The sequence below is a fragment of the Macrotis lagotis genome, chromosome 7, assembly GCF_037893015.1.
Source record: "Macrotis lagotis isolate mMagLag1 chromosome 7, bilby.v1.9.chrom.fasta, whole genome shotgun sequence".
Lineage (NCBI taxonomy): Eukaryota > Metazoa > Chordata > Mammalia > Peramelemorphia > Peramelidae > Macrotis > Macrotis lagotis.
In genome coordinates, this window is record NC_133664.1 from 212936301 (window position 1) to 212956946 (window position 20646).

The 20646-nt window shown below is 33.6% G+C and overlaps 1 protein-coding gene across 3 annotated transcripts in view; it reads right to left on the reverse strand.

Annotated features, from left to right (window-relative positions):
* Nucleotides 1–20646, reverse strand: part of BICD1 (BICD cargo adaptor 1) — a 191596-nt gene that overhangs the window by 46871 nt on the left and 124079 nt on the right. For 2 of the 3 annotated variants that reach the window (XM_074194762.1, XM_074194764.1), the window contains exons 6-8: nt 16838–16989; nt 8783–9100; nt 7668–7861 (exon numbers count right to left, since the gene is read on the reverse strand). In XM_074194762.1, coding sequence (XP_074050863.1) covers nt 7668–7861; nt 8783–9100; nt 16838–16989 — 664 coding nt within the window. The remainder of the gene's footprint in view (nt 1–7667; nt 7862–8782; nt 9101–16837; nt 16990–20646) is intronic. The other variant, XM_074194763.1, reaches the window with a different exon arrangement.

A 20646-nucleotide genomic window follows, 5' to 3' on the forward strand; every position in this document is an offset into this window, starting at 1 on the left:
AAGGGAAGCGGGAGTGTAGGTAACAGAGAAGAGGGAAGATTGTGGGAGAGGTTAGTCAGATACAATATATTTTTTTTGTTCTTTTTTGCAAGATGGTGGGATTGAGTGGCCTGCCTCAGACCATGTGGCTGGGTGGTTGTTGGATATCTGGGATGGGATTTGGGCTTGGGTCCAACTGGCTCCAGGCTCTATTTGCTATGCCACTCAACTACTCCATAACATACATTTAAGAAGGAATGATATGCCAGACAGGTTAAAAAAATACTAGGAGGATACTAATCTTAGATATTTCTTTTCATGTTGGCTGAAGTTTCCACAATGAAAATCTGATGGAACATAAAGTATAATTTTGAGGGAATTTTACATGTTAAATGTCTTATTCAAGTCTGGTTTGGTGGATTACAGAATATAGGAAGGGATTTTTCAAATAACCAAAGTGAAAGCCTTTAAATGTAATATATCATGATACTGAGTGAAGTGAGCAGAATCAGGAGAATACTGTACATAGTAACAGCAACATTGTATGATGATCAATTATGATAGATTTAGCTCTTCTCACCAATATAGTTATCAAAGACAATTCTAAAAGACTTTGTGATAGAAAATGTCAACCACATCCAGAAAAAAAACTGATGTCTATTCAAAGCATTTGTTATATGTAGTGATTAAAATTTTAAGATCCTTTTTAATATTAAAAAAGAGAAGAGAATCATTTTTTCCTAATTCTACGCCCTTCTTTTTCTGTCTAAGAACTCATCATCCAGCTATGGCAAATTGGTTGCTGCTTTTGTGTGACTCTTAATTGATTTTTTATCCTACAAAGGCCAGGTTTTCAAAACAAAAGTTTGAATGTAGACCAAAGCATACTATTTTTGCTTTTTTTAAAAAATTTTTTTAAAAATTTTTCTTTCTCATGGCTTTTCCTTTTATTCTGATTTTTCTTTCACAGCATGACTAATATTGAAATATGTGTAATATGATTGTAATGTATAACATATATCAGATTTTTTGCTATCTTAAGTGGGGCCAGTGAAGGGTAGTAGGAATAACACTTTGCAAAAATGAATTTTGAAAACTAATTTTATATATATATATATATATATATATATGTATATATATAATTAGAAAACTAAATAAAATTTTAAAACATAATAGTTTAGCAATTATAAAATCTTGAACTTGTTTTATCAGGATTAATGATGTATACACTTACCTACTAGCTCATGATTGAATAATCATCAATTTCATGAAACATTATATATGGTGACTTTTCCTGCCTAGAATTTCATGTTAATACTTTGACCAGCAAAATAGACTTGAGGATGGAGAGGATCAAAGACAAGAAGAATCCAAAATGTAACTGAGATTTGAACAGAGAATTAAAAAATAAAGAAATACATGAAAAATATAAGACAATTCCAACAGAGGCTCTTATTAAGATATTTCAAGGGTAAATATATAGATGTTTTGTGTAGTTTCTTCAAAAAATCTGTAATCCCCCCCCAAAAAAACTGTACTATGGTTAATTTAGGTGATTAGAGATGTAATGGTATAGATATTTTACTAATAATTTCATGAGTTTTGATCAAAAAATTTTATCACTTGGTGACTATCTTTTCAATTAATTAGCATCATCAAATTTAGATAAATTTCTCTTCATATAAGTGATGATTCCTTCACCAGGTCTCTATTCAAAGTTTTTCTAGTTTGAGAGGAAACTGCTAGCATTTCTGAAAACATTTAACAGTTAACAGTAGGACTTAGTTATAGCATAAGAAAAAAAAATAACAACAGCTACAGCATAGAAAGAATACTCAACAAAAATACAATGTTTAGCTTGGGTAGATATAATTCATTCTCATCACCAAACAGAAAGCCATCTGGTTAAAATTTCTTATCAGACTTTCTAAACTATGGAGTGGGTGTGGATGGAGCCAAGAAGTGTGGAGACTTGGACTGCTCTAGTCAACCTCCCAAGTTAGAAGGGTCTTGATTTCATGTTGGTGGGACTCTTTTAGCCCTAAGGGATCAGGAAGACAAATCAATGACTTGAATGTCATTCTTTTTAATAATGCTTAGAATGCTTTTGTTTTTGAGGAAAAGATCTAGCTCGGCCCTCAAGGTAGGAGATCCTGGTAGATATTTCTCTTTTTACAGGCCACATGAATATATTAAAAATGATGATTCTACCTAAATTGAATCATAGTTTTAGTACTATACTCAGCAGGTTACCAAGAAAATATTTCACATAGGTAGAAAAATAATAGTAAAACTTATTTGGAGGAACAAAGTAACTACAATGTCAAAAGAAATAAAAAATTAGAAATAGAATGGGAATAAGACTTTCAGTCCTCAAATTATATGATAAAATAGCAATAAAAAACTATCTGGTACTGATTATAACCTAGAAAAGTAGATCAATGAAGCAGACTAGAGAAATAATGAAGAATTTGAAACTATTGAAACTATTTTACTAAATAATTCACTATTTTAAAAACCCAACAAAATAAAAACTTCCCATTTGATAAGAAAATCAAGGAAAAGTAGAAAGTAGTTTGAAAGAAATGAGACAAAGCATTATTTGCACCATATAAGATAACAAACTCAAAATGATTCCCCATCTTAATATTAAAAATAATTAAATGAAAACTACATCAGGTACCTTTTACAACTATGATTAGTGAGGGTAATATCTTTCTTCCACAAAAGGAGATAATCACAAAATATAAAGTAATTAAAAACTTATGTACTAAAAAATGATTCAATGAGGAAACATGTTATAAAAGTTATAAAAGGAACTTTTATACCTATAACGTATAACTTATATACACACATATATGAAAAACAGTTCTTAAAAGAACTGTAAATGCTTAACATCCATATAAAAATACCTCCAGATGAGGCTTTCACCTCATTTCTAACAATTTGGAAAAGATGAAAAAAGGTGGTAATAGTGTTGGAGGGCTGGGGTAAGGTACTGACCTATTTTTGGTGTAGCTGTCAATTGACCAATAACTGAAGAAAGTCATTTGGAATTATATTAAGAAAGAGACCAAAATGTACATAATATAAGAGAGATGTTACAGCTATCCACATATTCCAAGGAGGTTAAAGATAGAAAAATTCTAATATATTTAAAATATTTAAAGCAATCTCTTTTAAAAATTCAATTTTGTTTTCAATTGTAAACTCTCCTCCCTTTCTCAACCAACTGAGAAGGCAAGAAAAACAAAACACATTACAAATAATAAAGTGAAATAAAACAAATGACCACATTAGCACTGTCCAAAAAAGAAAAGAAAAAAAAGAAAATATGCTTCAATATGCAACCCAAATTCATCAGCTCTTAAGTGTATAGCATATTTCATCACAAGCCCTTTGGAACTGTGGTTGGTCATTTTGTTAATAAAATTTCCTTAGTCTTTCCAAATTGATTATCTTAATGTTGCTAATGTTGCTTTTATTATATAAATTGTTTATCTGGCTCTTCTCAGTTCACTTATATAAGTTCATACAAGTCTTTTCAGGTTTTTCGGAAAACCATCCTTTTTATCATTCCTTACAGGATAAAAGTAATTCCATCACATTCACATAGCATAATTCCCCTATTAGTAGGCATCCCCTCAGTTTCCCATTCTTTGCTTTCACAAAAAGAATGGTCATAAATATTTTTGAACATAGATGTCTTTACTCTTTTGGAGTATAGACCCAGTAGCACTATTACCAGTCAAAGAGGACAGGTTTAATAACAAGTGATCATAGTTCCAAATTGTTTTTCAGAATGACTGGATCAAAGGGTTCACAGATCCACAAAAGTACATTAGTACATTTATTTTCCCATATCCACTCTAGAATTTGTCATTTTCTTTATCTTCTTAGTCAGTCTAAAGAGTATAAGATGGTACCTCAGAGTTTTTAAATTTATATTTCTTTACTTGTGATTTAGAATATTTTTTCACATGACTATTGATAATTTGGATTTCTTTCTCTGAAAACCACATATTCATAGTCACTGTCCATTTATTATTTGGAGAACAGCTTTTATTGTTATAAATTTATTTCAATTCCTTATGTATCTTAAAAATATACTTTTACTATAGAAAGTTGCTACAAAGATTTTCCCCCTAGTTTCCTTCTTTTGTTCTAATTTTAGCCACATTGGTTTTATTTGTGCAAATTTTAAATTTTATGTAATTAAAATTATTCATTTAACTTCCTGTTAATCTTCCTTTTTGTAGTTTGGGCATTAACTCTTTCCATCCATAGATCTGACAGGTAATTTCTTCCATTTGCTCATATCACCTTTTTTGTCTAAATTACACTGGTATCCCTGATAATACTCCTACGAGTCAATGGGTGAAAAGAAAGTGTACTGGGAGAAAGGAAAGAATAGGTAGAATAGACTAAGATAATTCATGTAAAAGAGTCAAGAAATAGCTTTTTCTATGTATGGAAGGAGGAAGGTGAGGGGGATTGAGGGAGCCTCATTCTTATCGGAAATGGTTCAGAAAGGAAACAACATATATACTCAATAGGGCATAGAAATCTAGAAGGAAAAGGAGATAAAGGGAATGGGAGAAAGGGTATGAGGGAGGGGAGGGGGGAGGTAGGGAACAGAAGAGAGGGTAGATCTTGGGAAAGGATAGTCAAAACACATTTTCCTTTTTTACTTTTTGCAAGGTGGTGGAATTGGATGGCCTGTCCAGGACCACAGGGATGGGTAGGTGCTGGGTCTCTAGTGTAGGATGTTAGCTTGGGGGGGGGGGGTGTCTCAAGGCCCCAGGGCTGGTGCTCTGTCTGCTGTGCCACTCAGCTATTCCACAACACATTTTTGATGAGGGACAGAATGAAAGGAGAGAGAAAATATAATAATTGGTAGTAGAGAGAAATGGATGGAAGGAATTACAATCAGCAACATTACCTGTGGAAGTAACTTCTCTAAGGACATATGATAAAGAATGCTATCCATCATGAGACAGAGCTGATGGTATCAGAACACAGACCGAAGTACATCTTTTCTCTTTTTTTCACTTTATTTCTCGTGAATTTTTTTTTATTTTTGTGGGGGAGGGAGTATTTTGTTTACTCTTACAATAAGACTATTTGAACAAGGCTAAATAAAAAAGTAAAATTAATTAATAAAAAAGAAGTTAAAAATAAATAAATTACACTGGTATCCAATGTGTGATGTTGATTTATATCTAATTTTGACCAAACTACTTTTCATTTTTCCAAATAGTTTTTATAAAATAATGAGTTCTTGACCCAATACTTTGATCTTTGTGTTTATCAAAAAGAAGTTACTAGGGGCAGCTAGTTGGTGCAGCAGATAGCTCTATCTAGCCCTGGACATTTGATAAATACCTAGCTGTGTGACTCTGGGCAAGTCGCTTAACCCCATTGCCTTGCAAAAACCAAAAACTAAAAAGAAAAGAGAAAAAAAAGTTCCCGTATATTTATTGTGCATCTAAAAGATCAGTATAAACTGACTGCAGCCATGAAATTAAAAGATGCTTGGCTCTTTGGAAGGAAAGCTAAGGCATATCTGGTCAGCATGCTAAAAAAGCAGAGACATCACTTTACCAACAAAGAGAAGTGTCCTAGAGAACTGGTACTAAAAGCACAGAAGACAAACTTGAAAATGATGCACAAGGAGGGATAGCTTACATGTTTCCTCATATGTAAAACAAGGGTAGAAAAGTCTTTGAGGTCCCTTCAAGATCTGGATGTATATTGTATGCATGCCAGAGACAGTCTCCAAAGGCTACAAGCAGAATCAAATGTAATAGAAATATACATAAGATCTTGAGCTTCCTACTTTACAAGTACAAGATGACAGAGTTATAGATTGATGGCAGTTGGCCTGAGAAAGATCTAGATATTTTGGCTTACTCTAAGCTCACTAAGAATCAGCAGCATGATGTAACTTCCAAAAAATAAATATGCTCTGTTAAATTGCATAAAGAAAAGCTTAATTTTCAGGATAGGAAAGGAAAGTACACATAATCTGATCAGTCCTGGTATACTTCACCCTTAATCAACTATTTCTGGAGTACTGTAGCAAGTTCTGTTTAGAATGGATAAGCAGGTGAGCATCAAGAAGTGGGTAATTAGGATGGAAAAGAGCCTAAAGATCACGCCATATGAAAATTAACAGAAAAACTGGGAATGATTTTAGCTTGAATAAGAAAACTCAAAGGGGACATGATAGCTACTTCAAGTATTTGAAAAGGCTGTTGTGGAAGAGGGATTAGACTTATTCTCCTGGACCCAAAAGGTAGGACTAAGAAAGATAGATGGAAGTTACACAGAAGCAGAGTTTATTCTGATATAGGGGAAAAAATTCTTAATGATTTGTGGTGTTGAATGAACTACCTTGAGAGTAAGTTTTCCTTCACTAGAAGCAGTGGCTGGATTTCCATTAATCAGATTGCATAGAATTTGTATCTGGTGTCCTTTCCAACTCCTTAGATCCTATTTATAAATTTGCACTGAAGTTTATGATCCTATAAGATTCTTTCAACTTTTCCATTAGTTTCCTAATTAAGATGCATAGAATGCTCAAGTTATAATTTGAAAGTATACTTTATACATGAGTTTAATCTTCCTCAGAAGTCTGAATGAGTTTTTTGTTGTTGTATAATAGAGAAATGCTTTCATTATTTTAGGCGCATCACATTTCTTCTTCTTTCCCACTGGAGGGGACTACACATCAGGGACAGCATAAGATAAAAAATTTAGAACTAGACGATAACTACAAGGTTATCTACTTTAATCCACTCATTTGACAGAAGAGAAAATTGGGTTCAGAGGAGGGAAAGGTCACAAGGTCACAAAGGTAGTAAATGGTAGATCTGGGATTTGAACCCAGCTTCTCTCACTCTAAATCTAGTTTTCTTTCTCCTATAAAATACTTATGAAATGGAATAACAGTGATTCTGATATCAGAAAGTGACATCTTGATCAAGGAGTTCATTTCAGTTATATTCAATATATTCCTTTAAAAATATGTCTTTTATTCTTTTCCCAGATTTCTGGGAAGTATTGCTTTCATTTATGTTTCTTATTTGAATCTCTTTTCCTTAATGAAGTAAAATTCAAAATAAGCTGTGATTATTTAAATCAAATAATGGCTTTATCTTGAAAAAATATTCTAGGGTTTCCAAGGGAAGAACACTGTGCAAAGCCAAGTGACCTTGAGAATAAATGGGGTTTTTAGAATTTTTTTTATTTTGTTCAGTATTTGAGAAAAAAATTTGATTCAATACAAAAGGATATGGCCAAAAAAGTTTTTGATTAGATGCATCCTATTACTTAATTTTTACAAAAAATAATGACACCCCATTTTCCAGTGATGTATCCTATATTGTATCTATGACCAACTCTATTCTGTGGCAAAAGACACACCTTTTACACACATCTTCTCCCCCCAATTATAATTTTATACCCTTGGCTATTAAAGATAGCTTCTAGGATTTCTGTAGTTACTTTCTGACAATGAGTAAAACAGAAGGAACATTACTATGAAATAAATCTTTCAAAGGTGAAAGAGTCAAGATTTATCTAAGTCAGAGCATGTGTGGAAGTGGACATATTTGGATGGGAAGATAAAATAGCCTATTCAACTCATCATTTGTATCACATGCACCCAAGGAAAAAATGTTTACCTGGTGGTGCCACAGTTAACCTTTTTTCCTTGCTGAGCCGGTACCCTTGGATGAATTCACTCAGGGAAGGGGGGCCCCTCAGAAGAAATGATTCTGTGGAGGTGGGATCAGGGGGAACTCTTAATAAATGCTGTTGGTAGAAAGCCCCTGAAGTCCTGGGATGGTTCTGATCACAAAGGGAAGGTGAAAATTGTCTTGCAGGAGATACAAGAAAAATACATATAGAAAACAAAAGAGTTTTACTTTAATTACCTTTCAATAACTTATGAGTGACAACATAATTTTCATTGTGGTCTAATTTGTTGAATATGAAAAACAAGTAAATTTGCTAACTTCTTTGGTTTCCAGTGCAGGATACAACCATGTTGTGTAAGCTTTTCTGGGTCAAAGAAGAGATTTATTTAAAGTTAGTCAAGTTGGGTCTTCTTTAGAAGGTACTACTAACATTTGACTGTATACTGATAACCCCTAAAATGAATTTTTTTAATGTGACTGAAAATATACAGACAAGACTCTGGCTGAGGGTTACAAATTCCACTAAATAATGTATAATTAAATTTCTTTGATGAAAAATTCACCATGCAAATAAAATATATACCACTTAAATATTAAAAATATCTATTCCATTTTAACTAGACACAGACATTCTCTTTTAGCCAGCCATCATTTTAGCAATATGAACAAAAATTTTCAAAAAGAACAAGTTCATATGCTTCTTTCAAAGAAAGGAAACAGTCAAGTAGCTCAGTTTTTGTACAATTTGCTTTTGAGTTTCAACATCTCTGGAGTTACATATTTCTTCATTTATAAAAGTTAACAGCTATTTCTCTCATTTTAAAATCTTTTGAGGGAGGAAAAGTTACATTCATGCAAACTGGAGATTAAAAAAACTGACAAAACACAGTTAAAATTATGTTATGATTAACCAATGGAGACATGAAGACGTGCAATAATCAGGAGTTTTGTTTTTTGTTTTTTACTTAAGATTACCCCACATCCACCCACCTTCTTACTTTCCCTCCCATTCCTCCCCAACAAGAAAATATTGCTGCTCTGAATAGCTTTAACTTAAATCTGGTCACTGCACCATACTGTAAAGATTACTGCATGCATACCTTTTCCTCTGAGTGCCACTGCTGAGCAGTATGTTTGGTGGTTGTGGACCCTGACTATGCAGGAAGAAAGTGTCTATGGTGGGCACGGTGGCTGATGCCTCCCCACTTACTTTAGGGCTGCCGATCTTGTTCTTTCCAAGCTTGCCTTTGCTTCGTCGAGACTGCTCATGGTCAAACTCTAAGTCCTCCAGTCGCTGAGTCAAGGCGAGTTTTTGCTGGATAGCCATCCGTAAGAGTGAATTTAGTGTCTTTTTCTCATCTTCTGCAGCTGCTAACTGTCTTTGCATCTCATCCAACTGGGTAACATATTCATCACATCTAAAGTCAAAACAGAAATGTTTCACAAGAAAGGTTTGGTAAAAGCTGATAATTGGTAGTATATATGGACCTTGCTTGATAGGATCCCAAACACCCTGAATGTACATGTTTTTAACCACAGAGATAAAAAAAAAACAAACGTTGCATATTATTTTTCTTTTTTTGATGACTAAGCTAGAAATACATTTTATTTTTATGATACTGTTTATTCTACTTCTAAGTCTTGATCACGTTGTCTTGTAGCTTGAACTGATTTATTACATGTAGAAAGCAGTTATGGTGTGGATAACATCAAAGAAATGAACTTACTAATCTGAAGTTGACAAAAGATGAATAAGTTTTAATGCCTACTTTTTTTAAAGGTTTTTGCAAGGCAATGGGGTTAAGTGGCTTGCCCAAGGCCACACAGCTAGGTAATTATTAAGTGTCTGAGGCCAAATTTGAACTCAGGTCCTCCTGACTCCAGGGCCTGTGCTCTATACATTGCACCACCTAGCCCCTCTAATGCCCATTTTTAAATTGGGTTTGTGCTTTTTGGCTTGTACTATAAAAAATACTTATAGGTACATTTATATATTCTAGTGCCAAGGTTGCATTTTGTCATACAAGATGTTTTACTGCTATGTCTTAATTTATTTTTCATTTCTTTTACTTAAACACTAAATGATATATCTGACTTTATGTAAAGGTTATGCTTTTGTCTCTTCAAATCAAGATGCTTCCAAAAAAGAGAAACACAATGATATGGTGCAAAAAAGCACTGGTTCCTGAGTCAGAAGATTTAAGCTCAAATCTCATATTTGATCCTATTACTTGTGTGATCTTGGGCAAGTCATTTAGCCTCTCTGATTCTCAGTTTTCTTATCTTCAAAAGAGATCATTGGTTTAGATGGCCTTATGCCTTCTAGGAATTGTGTATTGCATGCTTGTTTTTTCTTACAATATAAAAAATTCTCATCATTTATGGTCACCTACACTATAAAGTAAGTAATATAAATACTTATGCAAAGTACTGGATTAGATGCTAGACACACAAGACAAAAAAATCAAATAGTCCCTCTCCTCAAGGAGCTTATGTTCTGCCAGAAAAATATAACATCTAAGCAGACAGAGGCAGTTAGATGGTACAGTGGATTAGAGTGCAAAGATCCAAGTTCAAATTCAGACTTACTCACTTACTAGTTGGGAGATGCTGGGCAAATTATTTAATCTGTTTGCCTATCCCCATCTATAAAATGAGGATAATAATAGCACATACCTCTAAGAACTGTTAAGTGGATCAAATGAAATAACTGTAAAGAGCTTAGCACAGTGCCTGACACATAGTAAATACTATATAAATGTTAGTTATTATTATTATTACTACCACTACTATTGTTACAAGCATAAAAAAATTCCAGTAGTGAGAAAGCATTAATAACAGAGAGACTTTCTGGGGCAGGGGTAGGGGTTAGGGTGAGGGGGATACATTGAGTTAAGCCTTAAAGAAGCTTGTTTTATTTGTCCTTTGATCTTGAAGAGGTGATAGCAGAGAGGTGATATCACATCATGCAAGTGAATTGGATTTAAGTTTGGGGAGTGGGAGGGGAGTACTGGGTTAAGTCATCAGCCTCACTTTCTCCTCCAGAGTCATCTGGGTCCAAGGGCCAGATATGGATCAGGATGACTGGAGATGACCCTGGATGCAGTAGAAGACCTTGGTCTTTTTAAGCTAAAGTCTTTAAAAGGTCTGAGTCTGACCAAGACAATGCCCATTTAGTGACTAAATAGATAAAAGAGAGATGAGGCAGAGAATATCCTCTTTAACATAGTCACACAAAAAATATCAATGTGGGAGAGAAAGATTCTTAGGGGTTATGAGCAAAACAATTGCTATTTACAGTTACTCTAAGCCAATCAGGACCCAAAAAGAGCAATCTGAGGATAGCAAACCCCCAAATATCAATGTCCATTCCCAGGTCAAAATTTCTATTCCTTTGGGTACAGCACCTGTAGGTAAGGGTGTGATACCATAAGTGGACAGAAAAGATGGAGAGGAGAAGAAAGAGAAGGGGATGGAAAGGTAGGGGAAAAGGAGGGGAGAAAAGGTTAAAAGGCTATTTTGTGCCTCATTTCTTTCTTTCCTAAGCTTAATCCCACTGAATGGACTTTGCTTACCATAGCTTAAAAAGTTCAAGGTCTCCCACTGCATCTGGGGACTTCTTCAGTAACTCTGATCCATATCTGACTACTGGACCCAAATGGTTCCAGAGGAGAAAATGAGGCCAGTGACATTGCATAGTCTTCCGTCACTTAAAAACAATTCATTTATCTTTCATGATATCATCAACCTGATGTCATGGTCCTCCTCAAGAATGAACAACAACAACCTATATGAGAAGTAGGAGTTGCCCCACTGCTGAATCTTTTTTCTTCTCCCAAAACTAGCTCATCTCTATTTAGCCTTTCTCTCCCTCCTCTAGTCCTCCTTCTCCTCTCTCTCCTCTCCTCTCTCCCTCTCCCTCCTTTCTGTCGAAATAGGAAAGTTTATGCAAAAGCATGAAGATTAAAGAGGGAATATCAAGCAGACCAGTTTGCTTGGAAAATAGTACGTGTTAAAGAATAATATGAAATAAGACTGGAAAGTTTGGTTAGAACCAGATTGTGGAAAGATGATAAAGCTGATCAAGGAGGGGCACAGGTCCCATATTCAAAGGGAGATGCAAAAAATTGGAAGCATAGTACAGGAGTATAAGTATGAATTTTTCAGATAAAGGGAAAGGAAACAAGCTGGTAAAACATTTAAGTATATAACCCAAATATCACTAACTTTCCAAAGCTACATTTCAAGTTACAGTGAAACATTTTTAGATTTTTATAACAAAATATTTAAAGTTCCACTTAGGAAAAGTAACAAAAGACATAATGATTCTCTGTGCAAAAAGTCAAGTAATTTTGCTTCCAAGAACATTTTTATAAGTTTTGAAAATATTATAAAAACACTAATTACAAATAATCACAAAAATTAGTATGGAAAAATTATGATAGTCTGTTTTCAATAAATGCTAAAGCAATGTATTTATTATTCAACTAAAAATAAATAATCAAATAATTCTTTAATACACAAATACAAACAATGCTTTAAGGTAGATATAGAAACACATGTAGAAAAGATTGGTAAGAGATAGTGACTTTACATTATTTAATTGTTGTGGCCCCAAAGAGATTGACAGTAGAGTTTTCGACCTATATTATTTTGCTATATTTCAAAAGAGCTTGCTACAGTTGCTGTAGCTGCCATAGCAACAACAAATCACTAGGCATCTAAAGGAAGAGAAGGCAGAATCTAATTTTCTAGTTCTGAAAGAGACCTTAAGAATTATCTCATCTAATCACCTTATTTTATAGATAGGAAATTTTATAGAATAGTGAAGTAAATTTGAATACAGCTCTATTGACCATCTAAGATGGTCTTCCCTCTTAAATCACTTACTTGAGCTATGTGAATTCATAATGGGGTGATCTTTCTTCTAATAGAGAGATTTGACTCAATACTCAAACTTAGCTATGTCTTTTAGATAAGTAGGATCTTTACTGATCAAATCCTATCTTGTCAGAGATCCTGAATAGAGTGTTTACCCTATGATTTCTACTGCATAACCACACAAGTCTGTGTTTTCTTATCCAACATGACTCAACAGAAATGTTTTGCATAACAGTACATATTGAAGATTTGTCAAATTGACTGCCTTCTAAGGGGGTAAGAGAGAAAGGGAGAGAGAATTTGGAACTCAAATTTTTAAAAATGAGTGTTAAAATTATTTTTATGTATAATTGAAAAAATAAAATACTAAATTTAAAAAACAAATATTTATTGAATTGAATTGAATTTATATAATAAATGCAAAGTAGATACAAAGTAATTTGGGTTGGGCATTGTTAACAACTGGAGGATTAAGAAAGGTCTCATGCCAGAGTTGGCTGAGTTGAGCCTAGAATGAAGATGGGGATTCTAAAAAGGCAACACTGTACAAACTACTAGTTATGGGCATAATTGTTTCAGAGAAAGGATAATTAGTATCTCACTATCTAAAATTCTAAAAGGGAAGTCAGTATTTATTCTTCTGTATTTCCCTGGTTTGGGGTATTTTGGTTTTCTTTCTAAAAATGTTTTAAGCACTTCTTTATTATTGAAGTACATTTTAGGAACCACAATACCCTGTTCCTGAGTGGTTTAAATGAGAATTATGAATGCTGAATATATGGCTTGCATGATAAAAAGACAGAAGAGACTAATTAGAATCTGTAATGGCAAATTTCACCAAAAAATAAAAGAAAGAATAATAGATTGGGAATGTAAATATATATAGAAGGACAATCAAGAAGGGAAGAAGAAAAGTAATAATATTTAAAGAAATATGTATGTTCACTATACAATACTAGCAAAAATATAATGAACTAATTATTAGATACAGGTGTGTCCAATCTGTGGGCTGCATGCAGCCCTCAAAATCCATTCATGCAGCTTGCACTGTAAAACAGGAAAATGAAGGAACCAGTGAGTGAATGCACCAACCTTGCAACATCACAGATCAACTTAACCCTTTAACTAGCACAGCTTGACTTTTTCACATAACTCACATTGTGTGGTCCTACAGGCCACTGGAGTTCTTTTGTTTTTTGGGTCATGATGTCTCTTTTGGGAAGTACTTATATTTGTGAGCAACTTTTTTCCTTCATGAAGTAAACAAGTGAAAATAGAACAAAAATGTCAAATGAGAATCTTGAGAATATTCTTTGAATCACTACAACCTCTATCAAACTAGATATAGATGCACTCAGTGTGCATATAGCACTATAACAGGCTCAGTGTTGACATTTAAAAATGGCATGTTCTAATTTTTTTGTTAAAAGCTAAATATTTTATTATTATATGTTATTACATTTTATTCTACTTTATCACATTATTACATCACTGGTAATATAGCTTACATTGTAGTCATAAATAAATATTAATTTTTATATGCTGCTCTTGACAAATGTTTTGTTGGGCTACGTGACCCAGAAGATCTAAGAGCTTGAACACCCACGATCTAATATATATATCTAATGAGAGACAATAATCAGAAGTCTCCCAGAAGAACATTACAGAATAAAAAACATGAACAATATATTGCAGAAAACAGTAGAAGCCTGGGGTGGCTAGGTGGCGTAGTGGATAAAGCACTGGCCTTGGAGTCAGGAGTGTACCTGGATTCAAATCCAGTCTCAAACACTTAATAATTACCTAGCTGTGTGGCCTTGGGCAAGCCACTTTAACCCCATTTGCCTTGCAAAAAAAGCCTAAAAAAATAGTAGAAGACCACTGCACAGAACTTCTGAGTATAGAAAATGAAATACAAAATGAAAGATTTTATAGATTACTTTCAAAAGAAAGTGTTTTTAAATTTAACAATAATGGTTAAATTTCTGTATCAGACTACTTGCTCTCAAGGGGAAGAAGGAAAGAAAGGAGGGAGGGAGAAAAATGTGGAGCTCAAAATCTTAGAAAAAAATGAATGTTGAAAATTATCTTTATGTGTAGTTAGAAAAACAAATAAATTTATTTTTTAAAAAATGATTAAATTTAACAATTCAATTCAGAAACAACTTCTGCAAGTGATCAGGAGAAAAGACCTTCATATACAAAGAAAAGGAAATGTGAGTAATGCAAGTTCATTCTATACTTCCCAGAAAACACAGTAGAGGTGTCCCAGAAGTTTATAGGAAACAAATACAAGAAATATGGCAATGTTTCCGGCAATAATAACCAAGGTTTTATGTGTCTATTCATAAATGCATGTGTGGTTAACAAGAAAGATGAGAGGAGAATTTGAACTCATGAATGAAATTTACTGGAATGAGACCTATTAGAAAGTATGAATGGCAAAAGTACAAGAATATAAGAGGAAATGTGTAACAAAAAAGGTTACACAAATATGAGGAAATGTGAAGAAAAATAGTAATCAGTGCATAGTGCTGTGGTGGTGAGTACTTTGGTAAAGGTCAACTGAGGCAGAAATAAGCAAAATTCTAACTGGAGTGTAGCACAGATGGTCTGAATAGAAGAGGAGCTTGGGAAATAGCATAAGAATGGGTTAAAGTATGATATACTAGAGATAGGAGAAATGTGCTATCTCTCTCTCTCTCTGTCTGTGTGTCTCATTGTCTCTGTCTCCCTCTCTAGCAAAATAGCTGGGAATGGGGAAGTGGAAACTTTGAGGAGACACAAGGTTTGGAACTGTTGCAGAGGATAATGAGATAGTGAATCAATTAGGGAATCTGTTGTGTGATAGTGAGGACCCATCTGAGATTAGTAAGCAAACATCTGTAGAGAATTCAATCAGCACAATTTTATTTTCTTTAGCTCTGTCCTACAACATGTGAATAGGATACAAGGAAGGGGACAGTAGGAATGAACCAAGATTGGTAATACATGATTAATGATGGTACAAGAGGGCGCTAAGGATGGAAGGTAGTGTAGATTTGAGCTGATTTACCAAAGTGTCAGGTTTGGGAAGTGAACAGAATATTATTAATACAAGGGTGAGAGCCTGGAAAAGAACTGAGGACTAGAAGTAAAGGTGATCTCAACGAGGTTGAAGAAAAATTTTAGGTGTAGTAAGACATAGGGAAAGATGGAATGATAAAAGAAAAAGATTATGACCAGATAAAGGAATTTGAGAGTTCTTGAACAAGAAAGTAGAACATTTGTGGGAAATGTCAATTCATAAGTATGAACAATTCTGTGTGTAGTTCAGGTGGAATGGAGGTGTAAATCATGGAGAATGAATCAATTGAAAAACTAGAAAGCTAGTGTATTTGAAGGGAAGGCACTGAATCCATTGACCAGGGAATGAAAATGTCCTGATGATGAATGGGTAAAGAGCCATAAGGATCTTAGATGGGTAATTAATAGCATTAATCTCAAAGATGGAGAAATTGCTCAGTGAAAATAGTTGAAGGAGGGTCTGGAAATGGCAGTGGGGTACAAAGAATAGTCCAACTCTACCACTGTAAACACTGAATTGGAGGTATGAAAGAAAATGTAACCAGTACTTTTTTTCTTCACTCCTCAAACCTCTCACACCATTCTTTTCCATTCTTGGCTGAGGACTTCAGACTTATACTTTGCTCTTCAAAACTGAGACCATTTGCTGAGACTCCCTCTTTTCCACTCCATATTTTACATCACCCTGACACCCCCCTCCACCATATGCTCAACTCCAGTTTCTGATGTTACAACCCTTCTGCATGCTCTCTCTCTCTCTCTCTCTCTCTCTCTCTCTCACACACACACACACACACACACACACACACAAACACCTCTTTCTTATCTTCTCTATCTACTGGCTTCTTCCATGTTGTCTACAATCATGCTCATTTCTACCCCACCTCCTCTCCACTTTTCATGACTAATCTATCATCCTATATCTCTTCTCTCCTTTTCATCTAAACTCTGAAGTGCTGATATAGCACTGACATAGATCTAAATCTATAACTGCATCTATCTATCTATCTATCTATCTATCTATCTATCTATCTAGTCTCTGTCATTAGAAAGTAAGCTCCTTGAGGGCAAGGACACTTTTATTTTTCATTATATCCTGATTGCTTTATACAATACCCTTGTACATAACAAATGCTTAACAAATATTTATTGACTGACTGAAACATAGATGAGCATCTCTTTTGAATCCAGAACCTAGTAATTCTTACCTGGTTGCAAACATGGCACGTAAGGATGAGAAAGTTGCTGCATCTTCTTTCAAGGCCTTCAGTTCATTTCTAAGTTTTGTCATGGTCTCTGTCACCATTGTTTTTTCATTTTCATATTTATTCTTCAGGTTAGCTAGTGCCACCTCAGCTGTCTGAAACAGGGAAAATTATCAGAATCATAAGAAATGCATTTTCTTTATTTACTTGGATGCATCCATTACAATATAAATGCCTTAAATGCAGGGACTATTTTACTTTTATTTCCCTAGGGCTTATCCCATAGTGCCTGCTGTTTGTGTGTGTGTGTGTGTGTGTGTCTGTGTGTCTGTGCATATTTTAATTGAAAGACTGATTTTGTAACTAGCTAGAATGAACTTTATTAATGTCAGGTATTATACTTATTGTGGTGTTTAACAAATTAAAAATTAATCAATAAAGTACATTGGTATCACATAATACATGTTTATTTGAAGATTTGAAAATATATTTCTCTTAAGGTCTATGCATTTTTGGTATATGAATAGCTGTGTTGTATAGGAGAAAACACAGACTAAAGGTGAGGAAATCTGGGTTCTAAATCCAGCTCCATCAATGACCAATTATGTTATTTTGACATGGCACTTAATCTTAATTATCCTTAGGTATAAAATGAAGAGTTGAACTAAATAATTTCTTTTAGTTCTAAACTTCTAATTCCAATTCAGCATTTTGAAATTTCACACTGATCCCACTGATTTCAACCTAGTGCCTCTGACCTCTTATTTGGAAATTTGAGATGTTGGGATTGTGATTAAAAAGGAGAAATCAAGTTATTGATATGGTAACATATGGAAGTGTGCTGGTATATATTCAACAATTCTCCCCCACCCCAAAAAAACTATGCACAACACATTTTAAAGTTTAAACTGAAATATTTACATTTTCTCCATCATTTTCTTATGTCTTGTACCAGGGATCAGCAAACTATGACCCAAGGACCAAATCAACCTAATAGATTTGTATGACAAGGGCTTTTTATGTATGACTTTTACATTTTAAAATACAATAAAACTTTATTTTAAAAATATTTTAAAAATTCCTATTTCAAGAGCTTTAATTTGGTAGGGAGAACAGTTAGTTAAACCCCTAGTCTAACAATCAACAAACAATAAATTAAACACTAATTTGTGATGTTCGCTGATTTCCAGAATGTAAATGTTCCCACTGAAAATTTAATAACCACATAGTTTCAATGTCCCTTTGGGTCACCTCCATTAAAGTACTGTTCTTCAGTTATATGAATTAATGGGTGATTGTGGGCAATACTTCAATTTGTTCAGATTCTGTTACAGTTTATTGGTTGAGTTCTCAGGAATATATTGAAGTCTGTATCTGGAGTCTTCCTAAGTTTTTGATTGGTAATAAATATTTTCAATGTGTTGCACACTTTCTTTTTTAATTAATATTTATTTATTTAAGGCAATAGCATTAAGTGATCTGCCCAAGATCACACAGACAGGCAATTATTTAGTGTCTGGGGTCATATTTGAACTGAGGTCCTCCTGATTACAGGGCTGTTGCTCTATCCACTGAACCACCTAGCTGCCCCTGTTGCACACTTTCTACCTTGTATGACCTGCATTGATCACTAAATCTAAGAATAACTTCTATAATTTCTAGTGTAAATGACCTGTTCCTAGAGTGGCATCATAAAATCAGTTCCATGAATCTGAGTAACACTTATTTGACACTTATTTTTATAACATTTGACACTTATTACAACATATTATTGACTAGGTTGACATGGATGCCTAGCATGAGGGACCTTCTAATTCCAGTGCTGGATATAATTTGTTTTGTAGGCTTCTTCTGAAGATAAATCATTTTAAGTTATATATGAAAAATCTAAGAGTGAATACTTGTCATCAGCATTTACTATTTTCTGGAAAAATGAAGTATGCATATTCCAAAAGTATCTAGGTAGGCTAGTGATATGGTTATCATTTGTTCCCAGAATAACTTTCAATTGTCTTCCATCTTTGGGATAATGAAGAATTAAAATTTTCAGAGCTGCCTTAAGGTGATGAACCCTGTATTTTATTTATATTTTATGAATCTTTGTTAGGTCCAAATCTTATATGTTTCATTTTATAGTTCTAAAAATAAATATTAAGAATGGCATTTTATAAGTGTAAATTGCTTTAAATGTATTCTTTACATTTAGCTTTGATTTTAGGATGCTAGTAAATCTTAACATATTCAAGCACAGTCTCAATATATTTTCCCTAGGGGCACTAATGGATTTCTGAATAATAATGCTTCATCCATTGATTCAAACACCAAACCTTCAGTCTTTATCTTTAGCATACATTGATTTTATATTTCCTGAATCCAAATGACAATATTATATCATTGGGGAAAGATTCGGTGACATAAAAGAGCTATTTAATGTGCATGTGTCTTTTTTCTTTTTTTGGTAAAGCTATAAATACATATATATATATATATATATGCATGTATGTATATGGTGTAATGTTATCCATATACATCAAGTAAAAAATAAAAGGTTTGGTTTGATTCCCTCTTCAACTCTGAAGTCATATATAGTTTTATTCAGGTGTGAACCATGAAGGGTTAAAATACTTCCCTGAAAATATATTACAACATATACTGGTATTTAAAAGAGAGAAGTTTTCCATGTTTCTATTATTACCATGTGTCTTTTATTTCATTATAAATGTTTATTTTGTAGTACGTGTGTGGAAATGCATTAAAAGTTCTGCAATAAAGGTTTTCAATAAAAGCAATACAAATATTTTGTCACTTTGGAGTGATATTACTGAATTACAACTATTATTATAATTTCAATTAATACAATTGTAATTACTGAAATGATGATACTGGAACTTTTTTGACATCCCTCTTTGCTCCTCATTCAACACAGCATTTTCTTTTTCTTTTTTTTTTTAGTTTTTGCAAGGCAAAAATTGTTTTTATTATGCATTTCATCATTAGGCATAATTTCTAGAGTTTGTATTAAGTAAATATTTTCATTGACTTTAGATTCTTTAACTTTCACTCAGATTTTAGTAGTTCCTCAATTTCTTCTCTTATTTTATCCAACCTAGACTTAGAGATAAAGTTATTTCTGGTTATTCTCTTGTCAGAAGTGCTTTATATGATTTGAAGCTGACAAAAAGTAGTATGAAACTCTTAACTATAAATAGGGTATTTGGGGACAGAATCTATTATTTCCCTATTATAGGGAATTTCCAAATGAGGAAAGGTGCTCTACTAATGCAGATTGGCACCTTTTCTTTAAGTTTTAGTCTTAGATAGTTACCTAGAACACTGAGAGGTTAAGTGATTTGACCAGGTGATCACGCAAACAGTATGGACCCTAGTCTTCAAGATTTGAGAATCACTTTCTATCTACTATCTTATACTGCCTCAAAGTGGGTGACAGGAGCTAAGCTTTAAAAAGAGGAAACAATTCATTCCATGTATGAAGGATTATTGTCTCATTGTTAAGGAGACAAAAGTGTTACACATGGAAAACAGCAATAGGCCAATTTGGCTAGAAGGTAGTAATGGGGAGTAATGTGCAATTAGCTTGGAAAGATGGGCTAGAGCTAGGTGATAAAAGACTTGAAACTCCAAACAGAGAAGTTTATATTTTATTATACAGGCAAGAGAGAGCCACTAAAGCTTCTAGGGCAAGGCACTAACTGCCAAATCCATACTTTAGGAATGTCAGTGGGACAGCAATGGAGAAAATGGATTTGGAGAGGGGAGAGACTAGACACAAAAGAAAAAATCAGGTATCTAAT